General features: G+C 51.5%; 5 protein-coding genes across 5 annotated transcripts; 1 reads left to right on the top strand and 4 right to left on the bottom strand.

Moving 5' to 3' along the window:
• Nucleotides 1–198: 198 nt before the first annotated feature.
• Asppvi_010929 (S53 family peptidase) lies at nt 199–2326 on the bottom strand (the record flags this gene model as incomplete). The annotated part of the gene is made up of 5 exons (XM_043306765.1): nt 199–1315; nt 1360–1480; nt 1534–1754; nt 1802–2065; nt 2115–2326. The coding sequence occupies 5 exons, from the start codon at nt 2324–2326 to the stop codon at nt 199–201; spliced, it is 1935 nt and encodes a 644-aa protein (XP_043162700.1).
• Nucleotides 2327–4040: 1714 nt separating this feature from the next.
• Nucleotides 4041–6167, bottom strand: fos-1 (sensor histidine kinase/response regulator Fos-1/TcsA; the record flags this gene model as incomplete). Its single annotated transcript, XM_043306764.1, has 1 exon — nt 4041–6167. The coding sequence occupies one exon, from the start codon at nt 6165–6167 to the stop codon at nt 4041–4043; it is 2127 nt and encodes a 708-aa protein (XP_043162699.1).
• Nucleotides 6168–8153: 1986 nt separating this feature from the next.
• Nucleotides 8154–9318, bottom strand: Asppvi_010927 (FAD-dependent oxidoreductase; the record flags this gene model as incomplete). The annotated part of the gene is made up of 3 exons (XM_043306763.1): nt 8154–8439; nt 8487–8884; nt 8938–9318. The coding sequence occupies 3 exons, from the start codon at nt 9316–9318 to the stop codon at nt 8154–8156; spliced, it is 1065 nt and encodes a 354-aa protein (XP_043162698.1).
• A 1387-nt stretch (nt 9319–10705) lies between these two features.
• Nucleotides 10706–13359, top strand: optF (small oligopeptide transporter, OPT family; the record flags this gene model as incomplete). The annotated part of the gene is made up of 6 exons (XM_043306762.1): nt 10706–10777; nt 10967–11155; nt 11212–12539; nt 12584–12798; nt 12845–13114; nt 13160–13359. The coding sequence occupies 6 exons, from the start codon at nt 10706–10708 to the stop codon at nt 13357–13359; spliced, it is 2274 nt and encodes a 757-aa protein (XP_043162697.1).
• Nucleotides 13360–13445: 86 nt separating this feature from the next.
• On the bottom strand, nt 13446–14831 carry Asppvi_010925 (putative guanine deaminase; the record flags this gene model as incomplete). The annotated part of the gene is made up of 1 exon (XM_043306761.1): nt 13446–14831. One exon carries the CDS (start codon nt 14829–14831, stop codon nt 13446–13448), a length of 1386 nt encoding a protein of 461 aa, XP_043162696.1.
• Nucleotides 14832–15253: the final 422 nt, after the last annotated feature.

Here is a 15253-nt window from a genome sequence, read left to right as displayed (position 1 = left end):
GCTGTATCAGCTTGGTGTACTTTCCACATAGTGCCGTCACACTGACTAGGCGCTGTGGACAACTGTATATCTCAAGCTTAAAAATTACGTTTGAAAAACCGCTCAGTATCGGTCACATTCAATTGATAGTCTGTCTCACACCCTAGAGACCAGGGCATGCTATATCTCTCACTTATACACATCACCTCCAGTGGAGAGCTACGGCTGGCTCATGAACAACTCCAACATCGCCGGATAATTCGGAGTCCCCAACCCAGTCACCGGATCCCATCCCTTCGCAGCAGAGAACCCCTGCGTGCCACAGCCCGGGTTACTCCCCTGCGTGATATCATTGAACACCTCCGGATGCGCATACAGCACAGGGTTCACAAACCCCACCGTCGACTTGCCAACCGCAAGCCGCTCCTCGTTAATCCTAGTCAGGATCGACGCAAACACCGGCGCAGCGGCCGAGGTGCCGCCAATGCGCGTAGGCAAGCCCTTGTTGAAGATGACGACGTTGTCCCCGATGGCCGCGACGTCCGGGTACGCGCGTCCAATCCGGTTATAGATGCCGCCGTTCGCCGCGAAGCTACTGTTGTCCACGCTCTCGTAGTACGGGTACCCGGGATCCGCGCGGGAGAAGTAGTCGTCGACTGCCTGCTGCTGGTAGTCTGCGCGCTGGTAGATGTTGCTGAAGCCGCCGCCGGAGGGGAACGAGGTCACGGCGACTTCCTCGTCCTTGCGGGGGTCGGCGCCGAGGGGGAGGTAGGTCCCGCCTACGGCGGTGAGGTACGGACAGGTGGCTGGGAAGTCCGGAGCGAAGACTTTACCGTTTCCTAAACAATTGCTTGGGGTTGGGTCGCCGCCCCGGCCTTCGACGCCGGAGTCGCCGGATGCGACGACGACGGAGACGCCCTGCAGACCGAGTTTCATCCACTCGTTGCACTGGCGGCGCTGGTAGGCGATGGGGAGGTCGGCCTCGGCGCCGCCGTACGAGATGGAGATGACCTTGGGGGGTTCGTAGACGCCGCACTGGAGTTGACCTTTGTAGCCGCCGTTGGCGGGATCCGGGTACGATGGGTCTAGAGGGGAGATCTCGCTGCAGTAGGATCCGTCAATGGCGTCGAGGAAAGTGTTGAGAAAGCCACTGAAGGTGTAATTGGCCTCGTAATTTGAATCATCAGTCTGAAAGAGGATGGAGTTCTGCGGCCAGATGATCGGGTACGAAATTTGAAAGTCCAAGTCGGATTCCGGGCCTGCGTTGGACACGCTGGCTGGGGCTTGAGCGCCGTCGACGGCCTTCAGGATGGGGTGAGTGCCCTGGGGAATTTGCCTAGACGCGTCAGCAGCGAAAGGACACAGCAGGGACAAACATACTGTGCAAAAGTTGAAAAGAACAGGTCGAGATCCTCTTGGCTATAGACATCCCCTAGATCCTCAAAAATACCCAATTCATTCCCCTTGGTGGCCTTTGTGCCTTTGGTAATATTATACATCACTAGTTACCTTATGTTAGATAGGTCATACACTGTGACGGTGAGCATACCTTACCTGAAATACAAGCGGGTGTGACTGCCAAATCACATAGTAATGTATTATCACCCAGCAACTCAGACAACGGCAGTGTCAGCGGCTCAAGAATCGGCGGCAGCGGGATTCCCAATGAACGCTTTTCAGTGCTCCGAGCTCTCTTGACTCCTTCAACCTCTAGTAACTTGATGCCAGGTGTGATGTAGTCGATGTGCCGTTGCACTGACTGAGGGACATGGTACCTGCATGATCAGCATGCTTATCACTCAGAGACAAGGCCAACACGTACTCCCGGCAAGCAATGTGCGACTTTCCTGAGCCCTCGTGTGCATACATACGATACTCAGTGCTGAGTAGCCGCTCGGCTTCTGCTACGCTCGCGTCAAATTGAAGCCACTGTTTATTGGCAGCCTGCGAGATGCGGTCGGCGGATATGCCCTCAGACTCAAGCCATGTTCGAACATGATCGACGGTTTCCTGGCTTGGAGCAAAGAGATCGTGAACCTCTTCGACGGTGAAATGCTGTCCGTAGCGAGACGAGCGAGGATCGGATCTACCTTTCGTCAACGGCGAATACACCAAAGTTTAGTCAAATCACATACACCTGCATCAACAAGTCATGGCCACGGTCTAGGTTCGACTGCGTGAGACCAATCCTCATAGGCAGCGTAGTGGCCTTGTCCAGTCTCTTCCCCTCCGTCCAGGAGCGGGGTAGGACAGCACGACGTTCATGCACGACATAGTCGTTCGGGGTGGGACTAGCGAGCACGCCGGCTGCAGCTGCAGCTCCCAGGAGTACGTGTGAGAATCGCATTATTGAGTGCAAGCCCAGCTTGTGTGTACCCAGCAAGACGGCCTGCGAACCGCTTTATATAATCTCCAGAGCCCATCTCTCCTGATCGACAACCCCCGCACGACTCGCATATCATGCCCATCACGGATTAGACCCTGGTGTTGCCTATCATGATGGGACGTTGCAGTGGAGCATAGCACGGCCACAGAGCGGAGCTAACAGAAGGGAGCACATGCTAAGGTTGAGGATCAGCTTCTGTTGTCATATCGATCTACATAGAGCAGGGATTGTGTCCTACCTGGATTGGATGTGTGAAACCGCATTCCTTCACCCGTTCATGGCGTTGTACCGCAGCGGGGAATGAAGGCTAGCTGAAGCTTATTACAACCCGCCCTTCAATTATCCGAGCAACAAGCCAGACTGTAAGTGAAGATGCAGTCGGTTACCAGCGCAGCTGTTTGCGTGCCTCGGGAGACTTGCCCGAACACTCATGTGAAGAACCCACAACCACGATCTTCATATCTTCAACGAGTTAGAAGACTGGCGATCAGGTTCACATTTTGCGCACCGACACGATGCAGGACGCTCTGGTTTGCAAAAAGGCTGTTTGACTTGAATGGGATATGCGGCATTGACCGTCTTGTAAGTATAGCCTCGGTATACAGCGGCCGCGAAGATAAGCCATGGAGAAGCACGCGCAAAGCATAAACAAGTTCTCGCCGAGCAACCCAACACTCCAATTGATACTGCAGTTCAGGGGGTTCTAACTTCTGGGGTTGAGCTTTAGCTCAACCCCACCGCCGATCTAGTCCGCATCCAGGCGCAAATAGGTAAAGATCGACTTGATAATCAGTGACGGTCGAAGCACTACAAGGACGGGCGCTCTGATTTGAGGAGCAGTGTGTTCGGATGGGGTAGGATTGGGGTTCATCGGGATGCGGTCACTGCCATAGTCAGAATTGTGGAGAGCCTAATCTCAGCAGATGCAAAATGTTGGAACACCCGCGGTGTCGTGTGATACTCGACAAAATACCATACAAAGTCTGGAAAGCTACACCGAATGGATTAAATGCGGAATGATATTCATCAATTCATGTCACCATTAAATGCCATCAAATCGTGCTACATGGATAAAGCCAACTTGGGTAGCGGCTTGATAGACAACGACTCATAGTATCGTCGGTCTAGCACAATAGCTCGCCAGCCGTACATCCCTGTCATGAGGATACAGTCTCGTTCCATATATCTCTCTGACCGTCAGTCAAATCTGTCCAAACTACTGCGTTACCCCAGCCGGACAATCAACCCGACAGTCCGACAATTGAATCCATCTCTTGAGACGATCCACCGTATTATGATGGGAGAATGATCAATGGCGAGCCTGTAATCAGGAGGCAAATGACGAAAGAGTAGAGTATGTAGGGTGTCAATGGTCAACGTGTGAGGACGCGAAAACCCCGTCGAGAGCTGATATCCATCTAATGACCCAGAGCCATTATTTCTCGGCGATTGATGAGGATATGGAGGATCCATTAGCCGAATAGGTCAAACGCTGACCGAATCTAGAACCTCGCATGGTATGAGCGATACCCCGCTCACTTGAGGGCGAGAGTAATCATAGATTGGATGCGGGAAACAGGATGGAGCAGCCGATCCCATTCTGAGTTATAAAAGGACAATCAGATCGTGTCCCAAGGGAGGAACCTTCGGCCAGCCAGGCCAGAGGAATAGTTGCTCACGAACCGAGCCACTTCCACAACAACTGCACAAGCCGCTTGCGATGAACCGGTTTGGCGACGTAATCATTCATGCCCCTGGCAAGGTATGTCTCCGCGTCTCCCTTGAGCGCGTTCCCGGTGAGTGCTATAATCGGCACTTCATTGTTCACTTCACGAATCTTGGTCGTTGCCTCGAGTCCATTCATAACTGGCATGTTGATGTCCATGAGAATTGCATTGTAGGAGAGAGGTGTTTGCTTCACCTGTCGGACTGCGTCCGCGCCGTCCCAGGCCGTGTCGACACGTTCGAAACCGAGGCTTTTGAGGAGCTTCAGCATGACGATTTGGTTCACCATATTATCTTCCACCAGCAATATGTGCATGTGGGGAGCAATCCGCTTGACTTCTTCTATGGGTTCGTATGTATTTTCGGCGGTAGCAGGGACGGCGCTCTTATTATGCGCCGGAACGTCGACACCCAACATGCGAGCGGTCAGAAAAAAGCAGCTACCCTTTCCTTCTGGGTTGGGTTTATAACCAACACTGCCATCCATCAACTCTGCCAAGCTCTTGCAGATGGACAAGCCAAGTCCTGTACCCTGATAGCGCTTGGTGGACGAGTCCGCGAACCGCGTGAATGGGGTAAAAAGGGTGTTGATGGCATCTTCGGGCACTCCGATGCCAGTATCAGTGACTTCTGTCGTGATTGTGTACATATTGGAATTGTGCTCGTCTACTGCGAAGCTATGGGTGACCTTGACATGTCCTTTCTCGGTAAACTTCATCGCATTACCCACGAGATTCTGAATTACTTGCCGATACCGAAGCGGATCACCCCGGAGCAGTTTTGGGAAGCCGGGGGGCATGCAGCAGGTGATCTCCACAGCAGGATTCAAGGCCTTGCAATTCCGTACCACTGCTCCCACGATATTCTCGACGCTCAAGACATCCGTGTTCAGAGAGAAGGTGCCGGAGGATAATTTGGAATAATCAAGGACGTCGTTGATTACTTGAAGCAAAATCGACATGGAATCCTCGATGATGGACGTGTATTCACGTTGCTGAGCGTTGAGCTCCGTGCTCCCCAACATGGTCAATGCCAGGTGCATTCCATTCATGGGAGTCCGAATCTCATGGCTCATATTGGCCAGGAAGTCGCTCTTCATCTTGGATGATTCCTCAAAGGCTGCGACCATCCGCGCTTCAGCCGCTTTGCGCTCGGTCAAGTCGCGCGTGACTTTGACGAAACCAACGTGCCGACCGAATGAGAAGATGGGTGTAATCATTACGTTGGCCCAGAAGCGTGAACCATCCTGACGATACCGCCAGCCTTCATCCTCGACTCTTCCGTCCCGGAGGCACAATTCGAGCTCCTTGCCGGGTTTGTCCGCTAGTCGATCCTCAGGTCCGTAGAAGATCGAGAAATGCCGACCGATGATCTCACTCGCCTTATATCCCTTGATAATCGCGGCGCCCGAATTCCATGTGGCAATGTTGCCGCGCGAGTCCAGCATGAAAATAGCGTAATCTCGGACTGTGTCAACCAGGATCTTATAAGTCTCATTGATGTAGGCATTATGTAGCGTCTCGTTATGCGTCCTCGTGACGTTGTGCGCTTCCAAGAGTAGGTTCAGCAGGCTATCTCCCTGAAAGACGGGAGTGATTTTCAGTGAAAAATAAGAGCTGATTCTGGGAAGGTGGATAGTTTCGATAACCTGGACAGCCCGAGTTGTAATCGCCACGTGCAAAGCACCGTTCAAAGTCGGAATGTCTGGCGCAGGTATCGTGGCGAGTGGAAGTTCGTAGATGGAGGCTCCTAGCATGAAGTCTCGAGACTTTCCGCAGAAAGCAAGGTGACTCTCCGACACCTCCATCACGCGCAGGGATGAGTCGAGGACGATGGTCGGTACAGGAGTGTAGCGGAAAATTCGACTCAGCGAGGAAGCGTCGTCCTGTGCGACCTCTCCGTGGGCGTCACGGGGGGTGTCACAGCGTGGACATTGCGGCGGTTCAGCTGCATCCTTATCAGTGCGCTCGAGATTGAGCTGCTCTTCATCAGGAGGAGTAGCGACCGTGGAGAGCTTGTAGGGTCGCTGTTGGCCATCCCCGAGATGAAGGTGAAGAAGCTCCTTGTCGAGTGCCATTTGGCTGGCTGAAACCCCCGGCAAACTAGGCTAGCGAGGTAACAGCAGAAAGGAAGCTAACAGAGAACTCGCTACTGCAGAACACGCATGAAGGAGAGTGTTGTTTTTCAGTTTCCCAATTCTGTGCTGTGGCCCTGTCTTTTGCCTCTTTCCCCTGTGGCGCAACCGAGGGGTCCGAAACAGGATCGAGAACCGGCCGAGCGGACGATGATGAGAATTGGAGGCAGGAATTTGGACCAGTCCACTCACCCAGAAGACGGCAGATGATGGTCAGCGGATGGTTGTCAAGAGATGCACGTGGAATGTGGAAAGAAATGAATGAGAAAGAGGTAGAGTAGAAATCCACAGTCGCAGATGATAATTATTCGCTGCCCCTCGTAAAACCATTCAAGTAGATTTAGTACGTAGGATCATTAGCAGAGCAACTTAGTCAGTTCTGGCAGTCAAGAGGCAAATAATAATAACGATAATAATTGACCCGTGCTTAGTGCGGGTTTGGAATTGGTCAAGACCATTCCAAAAGGACCAGTAACAGGCCTGCAGGCCAGCAGGCCCATAGGTATAATATTCCATTCAGCAGTCGCACACTCGAAGTAGACTACCACCACACACGTCATCACAGCCAGCGAACTGAGAGAAAGAGTTCTTACCTATCTACGTTCTGTCATTTTCCAGCGCCAAGTGAGTGGCTGGAAGGAAGTTCCAGCCGGCTGCGGGGTCGCCGGGGAAGGCTAGCGCTCCAGATTCGCTCAGAATGAACAAAAAACAGGTTCCTGTGCCGCTATCCAGAGTTAAGTTAGGGACCCACAACACTGTGATGGGAAAGAGTCTCAAATCAGAAATAGTTCTTCGCCCCCTGTAAAGAGGTACCTCTCTAAGCTGACGATCGCTCGCATGGAGAGGCAAACAATTTCTAGATCTCTAGCACTACTGGCCAATTTCCTGTGTCCCCCTGGAATTTTATGCGATTACATCTGGATCATCTAGTCGACTCGAAGTCCCGAAACCAGGGAACATACTCATAGTACAAAAAAGTCTACCCATGACCAATCTACTAAACCCAATCAGGCAGCCTAGCCGCACAGATCCCTTGCGTCGGACTCATAAGTCGTGAACTCGTTGGGTTCGACGACCGCACCCAATAATTAGTGCTTTTCTCTTTCCCATAGTCCAGCATTATTTGTGTTGGCATTTCTCAGTTCACTTCAAAACAAGCGGCGATATTACCCAGCGATCACCGGGAAGCTGACACGCTGATGCTGATGGCTCAGCCGATCAAGAGGGCTGACGACATGACGACATATTCTGTGTGACATTCCTTCCTACTAGGACTCGGCCGAGACTTTAGAGATGATATGCACACCTGATCTCCCACTCCTGGTTGCCTCGAAGTTTTGATAAATTATACGGGTAATAAATGTAAGAGGCCATGCTCTTATCAGAAGTACCTTAGACTACAGTCTGTGCATCTGGTTCCGCGTGCCTGGCTACTGGGTGGCTGAATGCACGAGTGATGGGGTGGATCCCGATTCCTAAAAGGAACACGCCAAAAGGTTGGAAGCGCTGGTTCGAGACGAGTCTGATTCGACTTGGAGCATATTTCGAAGCCAGAAAATGTGTCAGGGATCGGCAATCGGGAGGACCCGCGGACGCCAAAGATTCACGAAGAATCGCATCGACAAGGTCAGAACTCAACGTGGTCAGCAGGGGTCGAACTTAGGTGAAAATTTAAGTTCCTTGGAAGTCTGGGAGTTCGTATCAGTAGTCTTACTATCTTTGCCAGCCTGTCATTGTCGCCGTGCTGTGTGGACACAGCAACAGGATCTGGAACGGGAAGATGTAGTATCACATGGCATTTCAGGCATTCTGGTCGGCCTAAGGCACACTTTTCTAGACTTGCATCCATAGAATCAGAGCAATAATAACTAAAGCTTATATTGCTCTTTGTTTATTCCTAAAGTGGTGCTCAAAGTTAACATAGAGGTGTTATAGGATCACATTTTCTGTCTCAGACTTCTCCAGCATCGTTAACAGCGCTTCCGCTATACCATACGAAAACGCATAGCCGCCTCCTCCGAATCCATAGGCTGATAAGATTGTCCGCTGGCCCAATTGCTCCGAATCCAAGCGGAACCCACCCTCTCTTGACGGTCGAATTCCAATAATATAGTTCAATGACTCTTCGGGGGGTTCCGCGGGAACAATTTCTGGGGCGAGACGATGAGCGCGCGCGATCTCGTCTCGAGCCACGTCCATATCAACCTCTGGGGACCTATATACTGTTAGCTTCGTCAGAGCATGCACGGGAACGTCACTGACAGGTTGTTTGGCTGCTTGACTCCCCCCAACACTACTCCCCCGGATAAAGGGCGGGGGATGATATAGGTGTACTCTTTTCCATTGCGAAAGAACATTTGTCGACACTTGTCAGTACGGTAAAAGACATTCTGGCCTCGCTCAGGAAAGCACTTGTCATCCTGGACGTCGGTGAGGGTTTTGCTTCCAAGCCCGCTGGCGTTGATGAAGACGCTTGACTCGGGGAACATGGCGTATAGTTCCTGGAGAGACTCAACCCGCTTCCGAATGAACTGGCCACCAAGAGCGGTTATCTGCTTTCGAAGATAGGGCATGTGACGTGTCGGATCCGTTACCAGTGTTTGGTATGACCACCCGCAGTGGAAGTTAGAAGGATATTCGCCGGGTTCAAGTTCGCGAAACTACCTCCGTCAGTATGCCGATACACAATGAGCGGGACCGTTCCATTGCCTACGTTTGAGACCACAGTCTTACCCCAGATTGAGGAGTTCTCAGATGGCGCTTCTTCGAGATATTCGCGCGCATCCACAAGGCATACTCCCGATTCGGGGCTTTCCTGCGCCATCCTCAACAGATGACGATGCGTCACAGCTTGAAGGTATCGATATTCAGGACTGATACCGCCAGCAGCATGCCATGTTGCTCCAGCCCAGGCTGATGCATAAAAAATATTCTGGTCGCCCGGCAGGAACTCGGCAACGACCACAACGCGAAAGCCATTCAAGAGGAACTGTCTTGCTGTAGCGCACCCGATAATTCCTGCACCTAGAATGATGATCGGACGTTGTGAGAAGGGTACAGGAGACGAGTGGACACTTTGATCGCACTCCCCCATTTTCTGCGTGAAATCTTTCTCGCTAATACATGTGCAGAGGTTTGGGACTCGATTGTTTGTCACGGAATATGGGGAGGGGATAGTTCCCAAATATTAATAAGCTGGATCCTCAGAGGAAAAGGATGAGGGTACAAGAAAGCTGCCAGAAGGGAGAAGACCTTGGTCAGTGCGGCCAGGGCCTAGTGTATCTAAGAATGGACCTTTAACACAAACTATGACCCGTCACCCATTCAAATGCATTGTAGCTCATTTGTTTATATCCGCCAGCAATGACCCTCTTAGCAGAAATGGCTCCTGACATCTGCGTTGGAATTGGAGAGCGCTCAGATCCGACTGTCGGCTCTACCCGCTGGTAGAAGACGATCAGTACTATCAGTACAATGGACTAGAGATAGACTAGTATGCAGCCAAAGCTTTGCAAGGCACGTCAACTCACCTTGCAAGGGTTTAATGATCCGACCAATATGGAAGAAACTAGCGGCCCATGCCGCCAGAGGCGGGATATTTATCGATATTTATCCCTGAAGACTGCGTTTATCGGAAGACTTTGGCTAAGAATGAGAGCCAATAGCTTGAGATCTGCAAAGAATTGAATGGTTCCTTCTGGCTCTGCGAGTCATGCTGCATATAATGCCGTCTTGTGGGTTGAGGACTTTTACCGAAACTACTCCGTGTGAAAGCAAAGTAGTTTCATCCTTTTCGCAACCCAGTCCAATGATTGATCTGATCTTTCCCAATAAATATATTACTGATGTCTTTTCCATACAAATCTTCTCAACAATTCGATCTGGTATCTTCTTTGACTATATACTGTAGTCTTGGTCGAAATAGCCTTCAGGAACACCCGAAGCCAGAGTAGTCACCTGACTTGAGTCAGCGATGCAGAATTCACTCTGCGGACGCAAATATGATGATTTATCCATCAATCAGTCAATAGAATCCAAACCACCAGCACACTAACTGTTCAGCTTAAATTTTTACTTCACTTGCTTCATTGATTGTGCGTTCCATATGGAGTAACTGTATTCACCTTATGCCTTAGTATGGGATTGTTGGAAGGGCGACAGCCTAACAACAACAAAACCCATTCGTTGCATTGAACAGTGAAAATAGTCAACTCTCATGCATTGTATCCCATTCTAATATTCATTCATCACCGACTGCATCATCTCTCAAGTCTAGGATACGAGGTACTTATTGTGGCGTCAGATACCATGCAACTGGGGTTTCACCTACAGCAGCCGATGCACTTTTGCTGATCGAACTCCACCAAGCCAGACCCGACTCCGATCAGTCAGAAGAGTCTACTTTCGGGACTAGATAGTCTAGGCTGATTCCGAGCATACTTTAGTGCCATTTTTACGTTGCAGCTTAATAGAGCCAAGATATGGCTGGGATCCAGAGTCCTCATGTTGATTCGCCAGAAGATGAAAAGGTTCAATGCAGGGGATCGGTTCAGGTGGGTTTCTCCTTGCAATCCATGTTCTATTGCACACTTCCCTGTCTATATTATTGTCTCCACAGTGTTTTCTTTTCCTCATTCAAGTGTGACATCTTCATTGCGATCCACCGGCCAACATCTGCCGTAAATATCTACTGGTGATACGATTGGTGCAGGTTTGGTTATTAATCAGAAGCTTTTGACTAGGAACCATCTCCGACAGCGCTCCATGAGCATGCCAGCGTTCTCAACGACTACGATGCTCAAAAAATCCTCCCGTATGAAGCAGATGATTCTCCATTCCCTGAGGTCCGCGCCGTGGTGCAGCCAGTTGACGACGTGAGTCTGCCTGTCAACACAGTGCGCGTGTGGATCATCGGCATCATATTCACTATTGTATGTCATTCATCTTGTGCAGCGAACTGTAGATCAAGTCGCTAATGCATCAGCAGTTGGGAAGCGGGTTGAACCAGTTTTTTAGTCTGCGACAGCCCAGCGTCAGCATCAGTGCTCTGGTTGCGCAGCTCGTGGCGTATCCGGTCGGTTGCGCGTGGGCAAGATGGGTGCCACTGGGCTGGGCGAATCCGAACCGGCATTTCAATATCAAGGAGCATGCTTTGATCACAATTATGGCCAATGTCTCCTTTGCATCTGCTTCAGCTACCCAGGTAATTGAGGCTGCCGTGAAGTTCTACGGGATGCCTTCACGAGGTGGGTTGCACCTGGTACTCGTTATTACGACCCAGTTACTTGGCTTCGGTCTGGCAGGGATGGCTTCGCGCTGGCTCGTTGGCCCTGCTACGATGATTTGGCCTGGGGTGTTATCAAACGCTGCGGTGCTACAGACATTGCATTCACGCAGCAACCTACTCGCGGATGGCTGGATATTGTCCCGCCTCCGTTTCTTTCTAATAGTGTTCAGTGTCGGCACTATTTGGTATTTTGTTCCAGGCTATTTGTTCACCGCGTTGAGCACGTTCAGCTTCGTCTGCTGGATTGTCCCACATAACGTCGTCGTCAATCAGCTGTTTGGTCAAGAGACTGGGCTGGGGATGTCGCTTTTGACCTTTGACTGGGCACAGGTTGTTTTCGCGAATCAGAGCCCGCTCCTCGTTCCTTTCTGGGCGGGACTCAATGTGATGGGGTCGTTTGCCTTCTTTTACTGGATCATCTGTCCCATCATCTATTACACCAACACGTGGTACTCGGCCTACATGCCTATGATGAACTCCAATACGTTTGACAACACGGGCCGGCCGTACCACACCAAGCATGTCATGAATAAGGATGGAACGGTTAACACAGAGGCGTATCGCCGTTATTCACCCATGTTTCTTCCGGCAGGCTATGCATTGACCTATGGAATCGCATTCGCCAATCTTACGGGCATCTTTGTCCACGTTGCGCTGTATAATGGAAAGGATCTGTGGGAGCAGTGGAAAGGCAGGAACAAGAAGGACGTCCATGCGAGACTGATTACTGCCTACGCAGACGTTCCTTGGTGGTGGTTTGCCGGTGTGACGATTGTAATATTCGCACTCGGCATCGTGGCCAACGAAGTCTGGCACACGGGGCTTCCGTTTTGGGCTGTTGTGATAGCGTTTGTCCTTCCTATGCTCTACTTCGTTCCAGTTGGGATCATCAAGGCTACGACGAACATCAGCAGCAATCAGTTGAACCTCATTACGGAATTCATTGGAGGGTATGCTTTTCTAGGACGACCTCTGGCAAACATGGTGTTCAAATTCTATGGATATGTTGCCGTCTCCCAGGGACTAGAGTGCGTATTATCCCGTCACCAACCGACAAAGCTGACTGTTTTAGATTTGTGGCCGACATGAAGCTCGCTCATTATCTCCACATCGCCCCACGTACACTGTTCATGGCTCAAGGATTAGCCACCCTCGTCGGAGCCATCGTTCAATGCGGTGTCACCGTCTTTATGATCACAAGATTTGCCAACATCTGCACCCAAGAGGCTGATGGTGGATTCACCTGTCCTCACGGTCGAGTGACATATTCGGCTTCTTTGATATGGGGTAAATCCATCCCACCCTCTTTTTGATACTCTTACTGACAGACAAGGCGCCCTGGGTCCTGGACGAAACTTTTCTCCCGGTCAAATCTACGGTCATCTCCTCTGGTTCTTCCTCGCCGGGCCTGTAGTAATTGTCATCACCTTTCTCCTTGGACGGCGGTGGAAGTGGTTTAACAAAATCTCATGGCCTGTCGCCTTTGGAGCCATGAGTCTTGTTCCGCCTGCAACAGGGATCAATTTCTCGTCGTGGTGGGTGGTCAATGTCATCTTCAATGGAATCATCAAGCGGAGGAAGCCTGCATGGTGGTCCAAGTACAGTGAGTCGTTTTCGTCTCTGTGGTAGCTTGTACTGACTCGCTCAGATTACGTTCTGTCTGCCGCCCTCGACTCTGGCGTCGCCGTGGCCACCGTCATCATTTTCTTTTGCATCGTGCTTCCTGCCGGCCCGTTGCAGTGGTGGGGGAATGTAGTGTATCGCAAAACCGCGGATGGGTTGGGGACGCCTCTTAAACCCTTACCATCTTCGGGATATTTTGGGCCAGCGAAAGGGACATGGGAATAGATAGATTTCTCCGCATATAATGAATTCATGACCATCCAGCCTCGTTCAGGGAACTTCCAATTGATAGAAGTACACCAGACCTAAGATCAAACCTTGACAGCACGGCCCCTGACATACACCTTGGCAATATTGCGGTCATCTCCCGTCATCAAGAACTTTTCAAAGATGACATCTATGGAATCCCCATCTTCAACCGGCGCCATGATATCCATCTCCACCCCCTCCCCAGTCCGTACCTCCAACGCATCAAACTCCTTGCCGACAGCAAAGTTACCAACCCTCTCGTCCAGCCCACACACCTGCGCACCCCCCAAAGTCGCCAGGAAGAAACCCTCCGCCACCGACAATGCCGGATCCGCGCCACGGGTCTCCGTCGCCCGCGCCGTAGACACCACAAACGCCTGCTTCATCACCTCGAGCATGGAAATCGTATGACCCCCGCCACTATCAGTCCCCAATCCGACCTTGATCCCCCTCCGCAGATACTCCCGCACCGGCGCAACCATAAAAGCCTGCATCGTCGTATTGGCAACCGGACAATGGGCCACGCCACACCGCAGCCGCGCCAGCGTCTCCATCTCCTCCTCCTGTAGGAAGATGCAATGCGCCAGGATCGACCGCTCATTCAGCAGCCCAAACCGCGCATACAGCTCCGCCTCATGCCGAAAGTCCGGGAACAGCTGCTTCGTAAACTCCATCTCCTGCTCCGCCTCGTTGAAATGCGTCTGGATGGGCAGGTCCGTGTTCGCAAACGCCAGCGCCCCAAGACCAGAGAGGACCTCCTCGTCGCAGGAGATCGCGAAGCGAGGCGTGATCACCGCGTTGACGAGCGGCCGGTCGTCGTTTGCGTTGAACTCGCGCATCCACTGGATGAATTCCCTAGTCTCCTTGACGGATACCCCCGCGTTGAGATCGCGGTACCACCCCGGTGCGTGCCGGTTCATGTTGCACCGGCCGACGAGCGCCCGCTGGCCCTTGGTTCGACATACCTCGGCTAGGATCTTCGTTGCGGCGAGATGCTTGGAGGCGTAGTAGCTTGCTGTAGTGATGCCCTGCCGGAGGAGCCCGTCTACGGCGGCGCTGTACGTGCGCTTGGCGTACTCTACGTCCTCGAATTTTGCTTCGTGTGCGAAGGTGACTTTCTCGAGCCAGTCGAGGAGGGAGAGGCTGCGGCCTACCCCGCGCTGTGCCCACTGCGGGGCGTGGTTGTGGGTGTCGACGAAACCTGGAATCAGGAAGGAGTGTTTGGGTAGGTGTTTAACAGGGAAGACGTCTGGTGCGTAGCCATTGTCTGCGATTAGAGTATTGATGGTTGAGGGGTCAGTGTTGGGGACCAGAGCCTGGATGTTGCCGGTGATGTCGACTAGGAGGAAGGTGTTGGGGAGAATTTGGAGGTTTGAGGGGGAGAGGGAGTGGATGATTGTGCCGTGGAAGGCGATAGGGAGGCCTGTTGCTGTTGGTGTTCCGTTCATTGTATGGCTAAAAGTATGTAAGTTCTAAGGTGATGATCGTATGAACGAAGAATGTTGAGGATGGATGCTTATCAGTGCGGGGCAGCTGCAGGTGACGCAGTGATCAGCTGCAATGATACCAGACTGCTTTTTGAAGAAACATCTAGTTGATGTCGACGATGATTATAATTCATTAAAATGGATATATATGTGTGCAGTATTAGCTATTTTCGAAGCAAACGGCCTTCGGTTCCTAATGAAGCGGGCAGTGACGAAGTGGTCGTTCCACTTGATCCAGTTTGCCTATTAAACCCAGCGAGACGGATATAGACGAGCATTAGGAAAAGTATTCGACTCAGTCTCATTGGTGACAGTGAGGGATTTTGCGCGCCAAGAGGCATGCAGATGCAATGATATTGAATTCTATACGAGAACAAAACTAT

This window comes from Aspergillus pseudoviridinutans (genome assembly GCF_018340605.1).
Source record: "Aspergillus pseudoviridinutans IFM 55266 DNA, scaffold_9, whole genome shotgun sequence".
In the NCBI taxonomy this organism is placed as follows: Eukaryota; Fungi; Ascomycota; class Eurotiomycetes; order Eurotiales; family Aspergillaceae; genus Aspergillus; species Aspergillus pseudoviridinutans.
The sequence above is the reverse complement of the archived record's forward strand: the minus strand, read 5'-3'. Positions and strand labels throughout refer to the sequence as shown.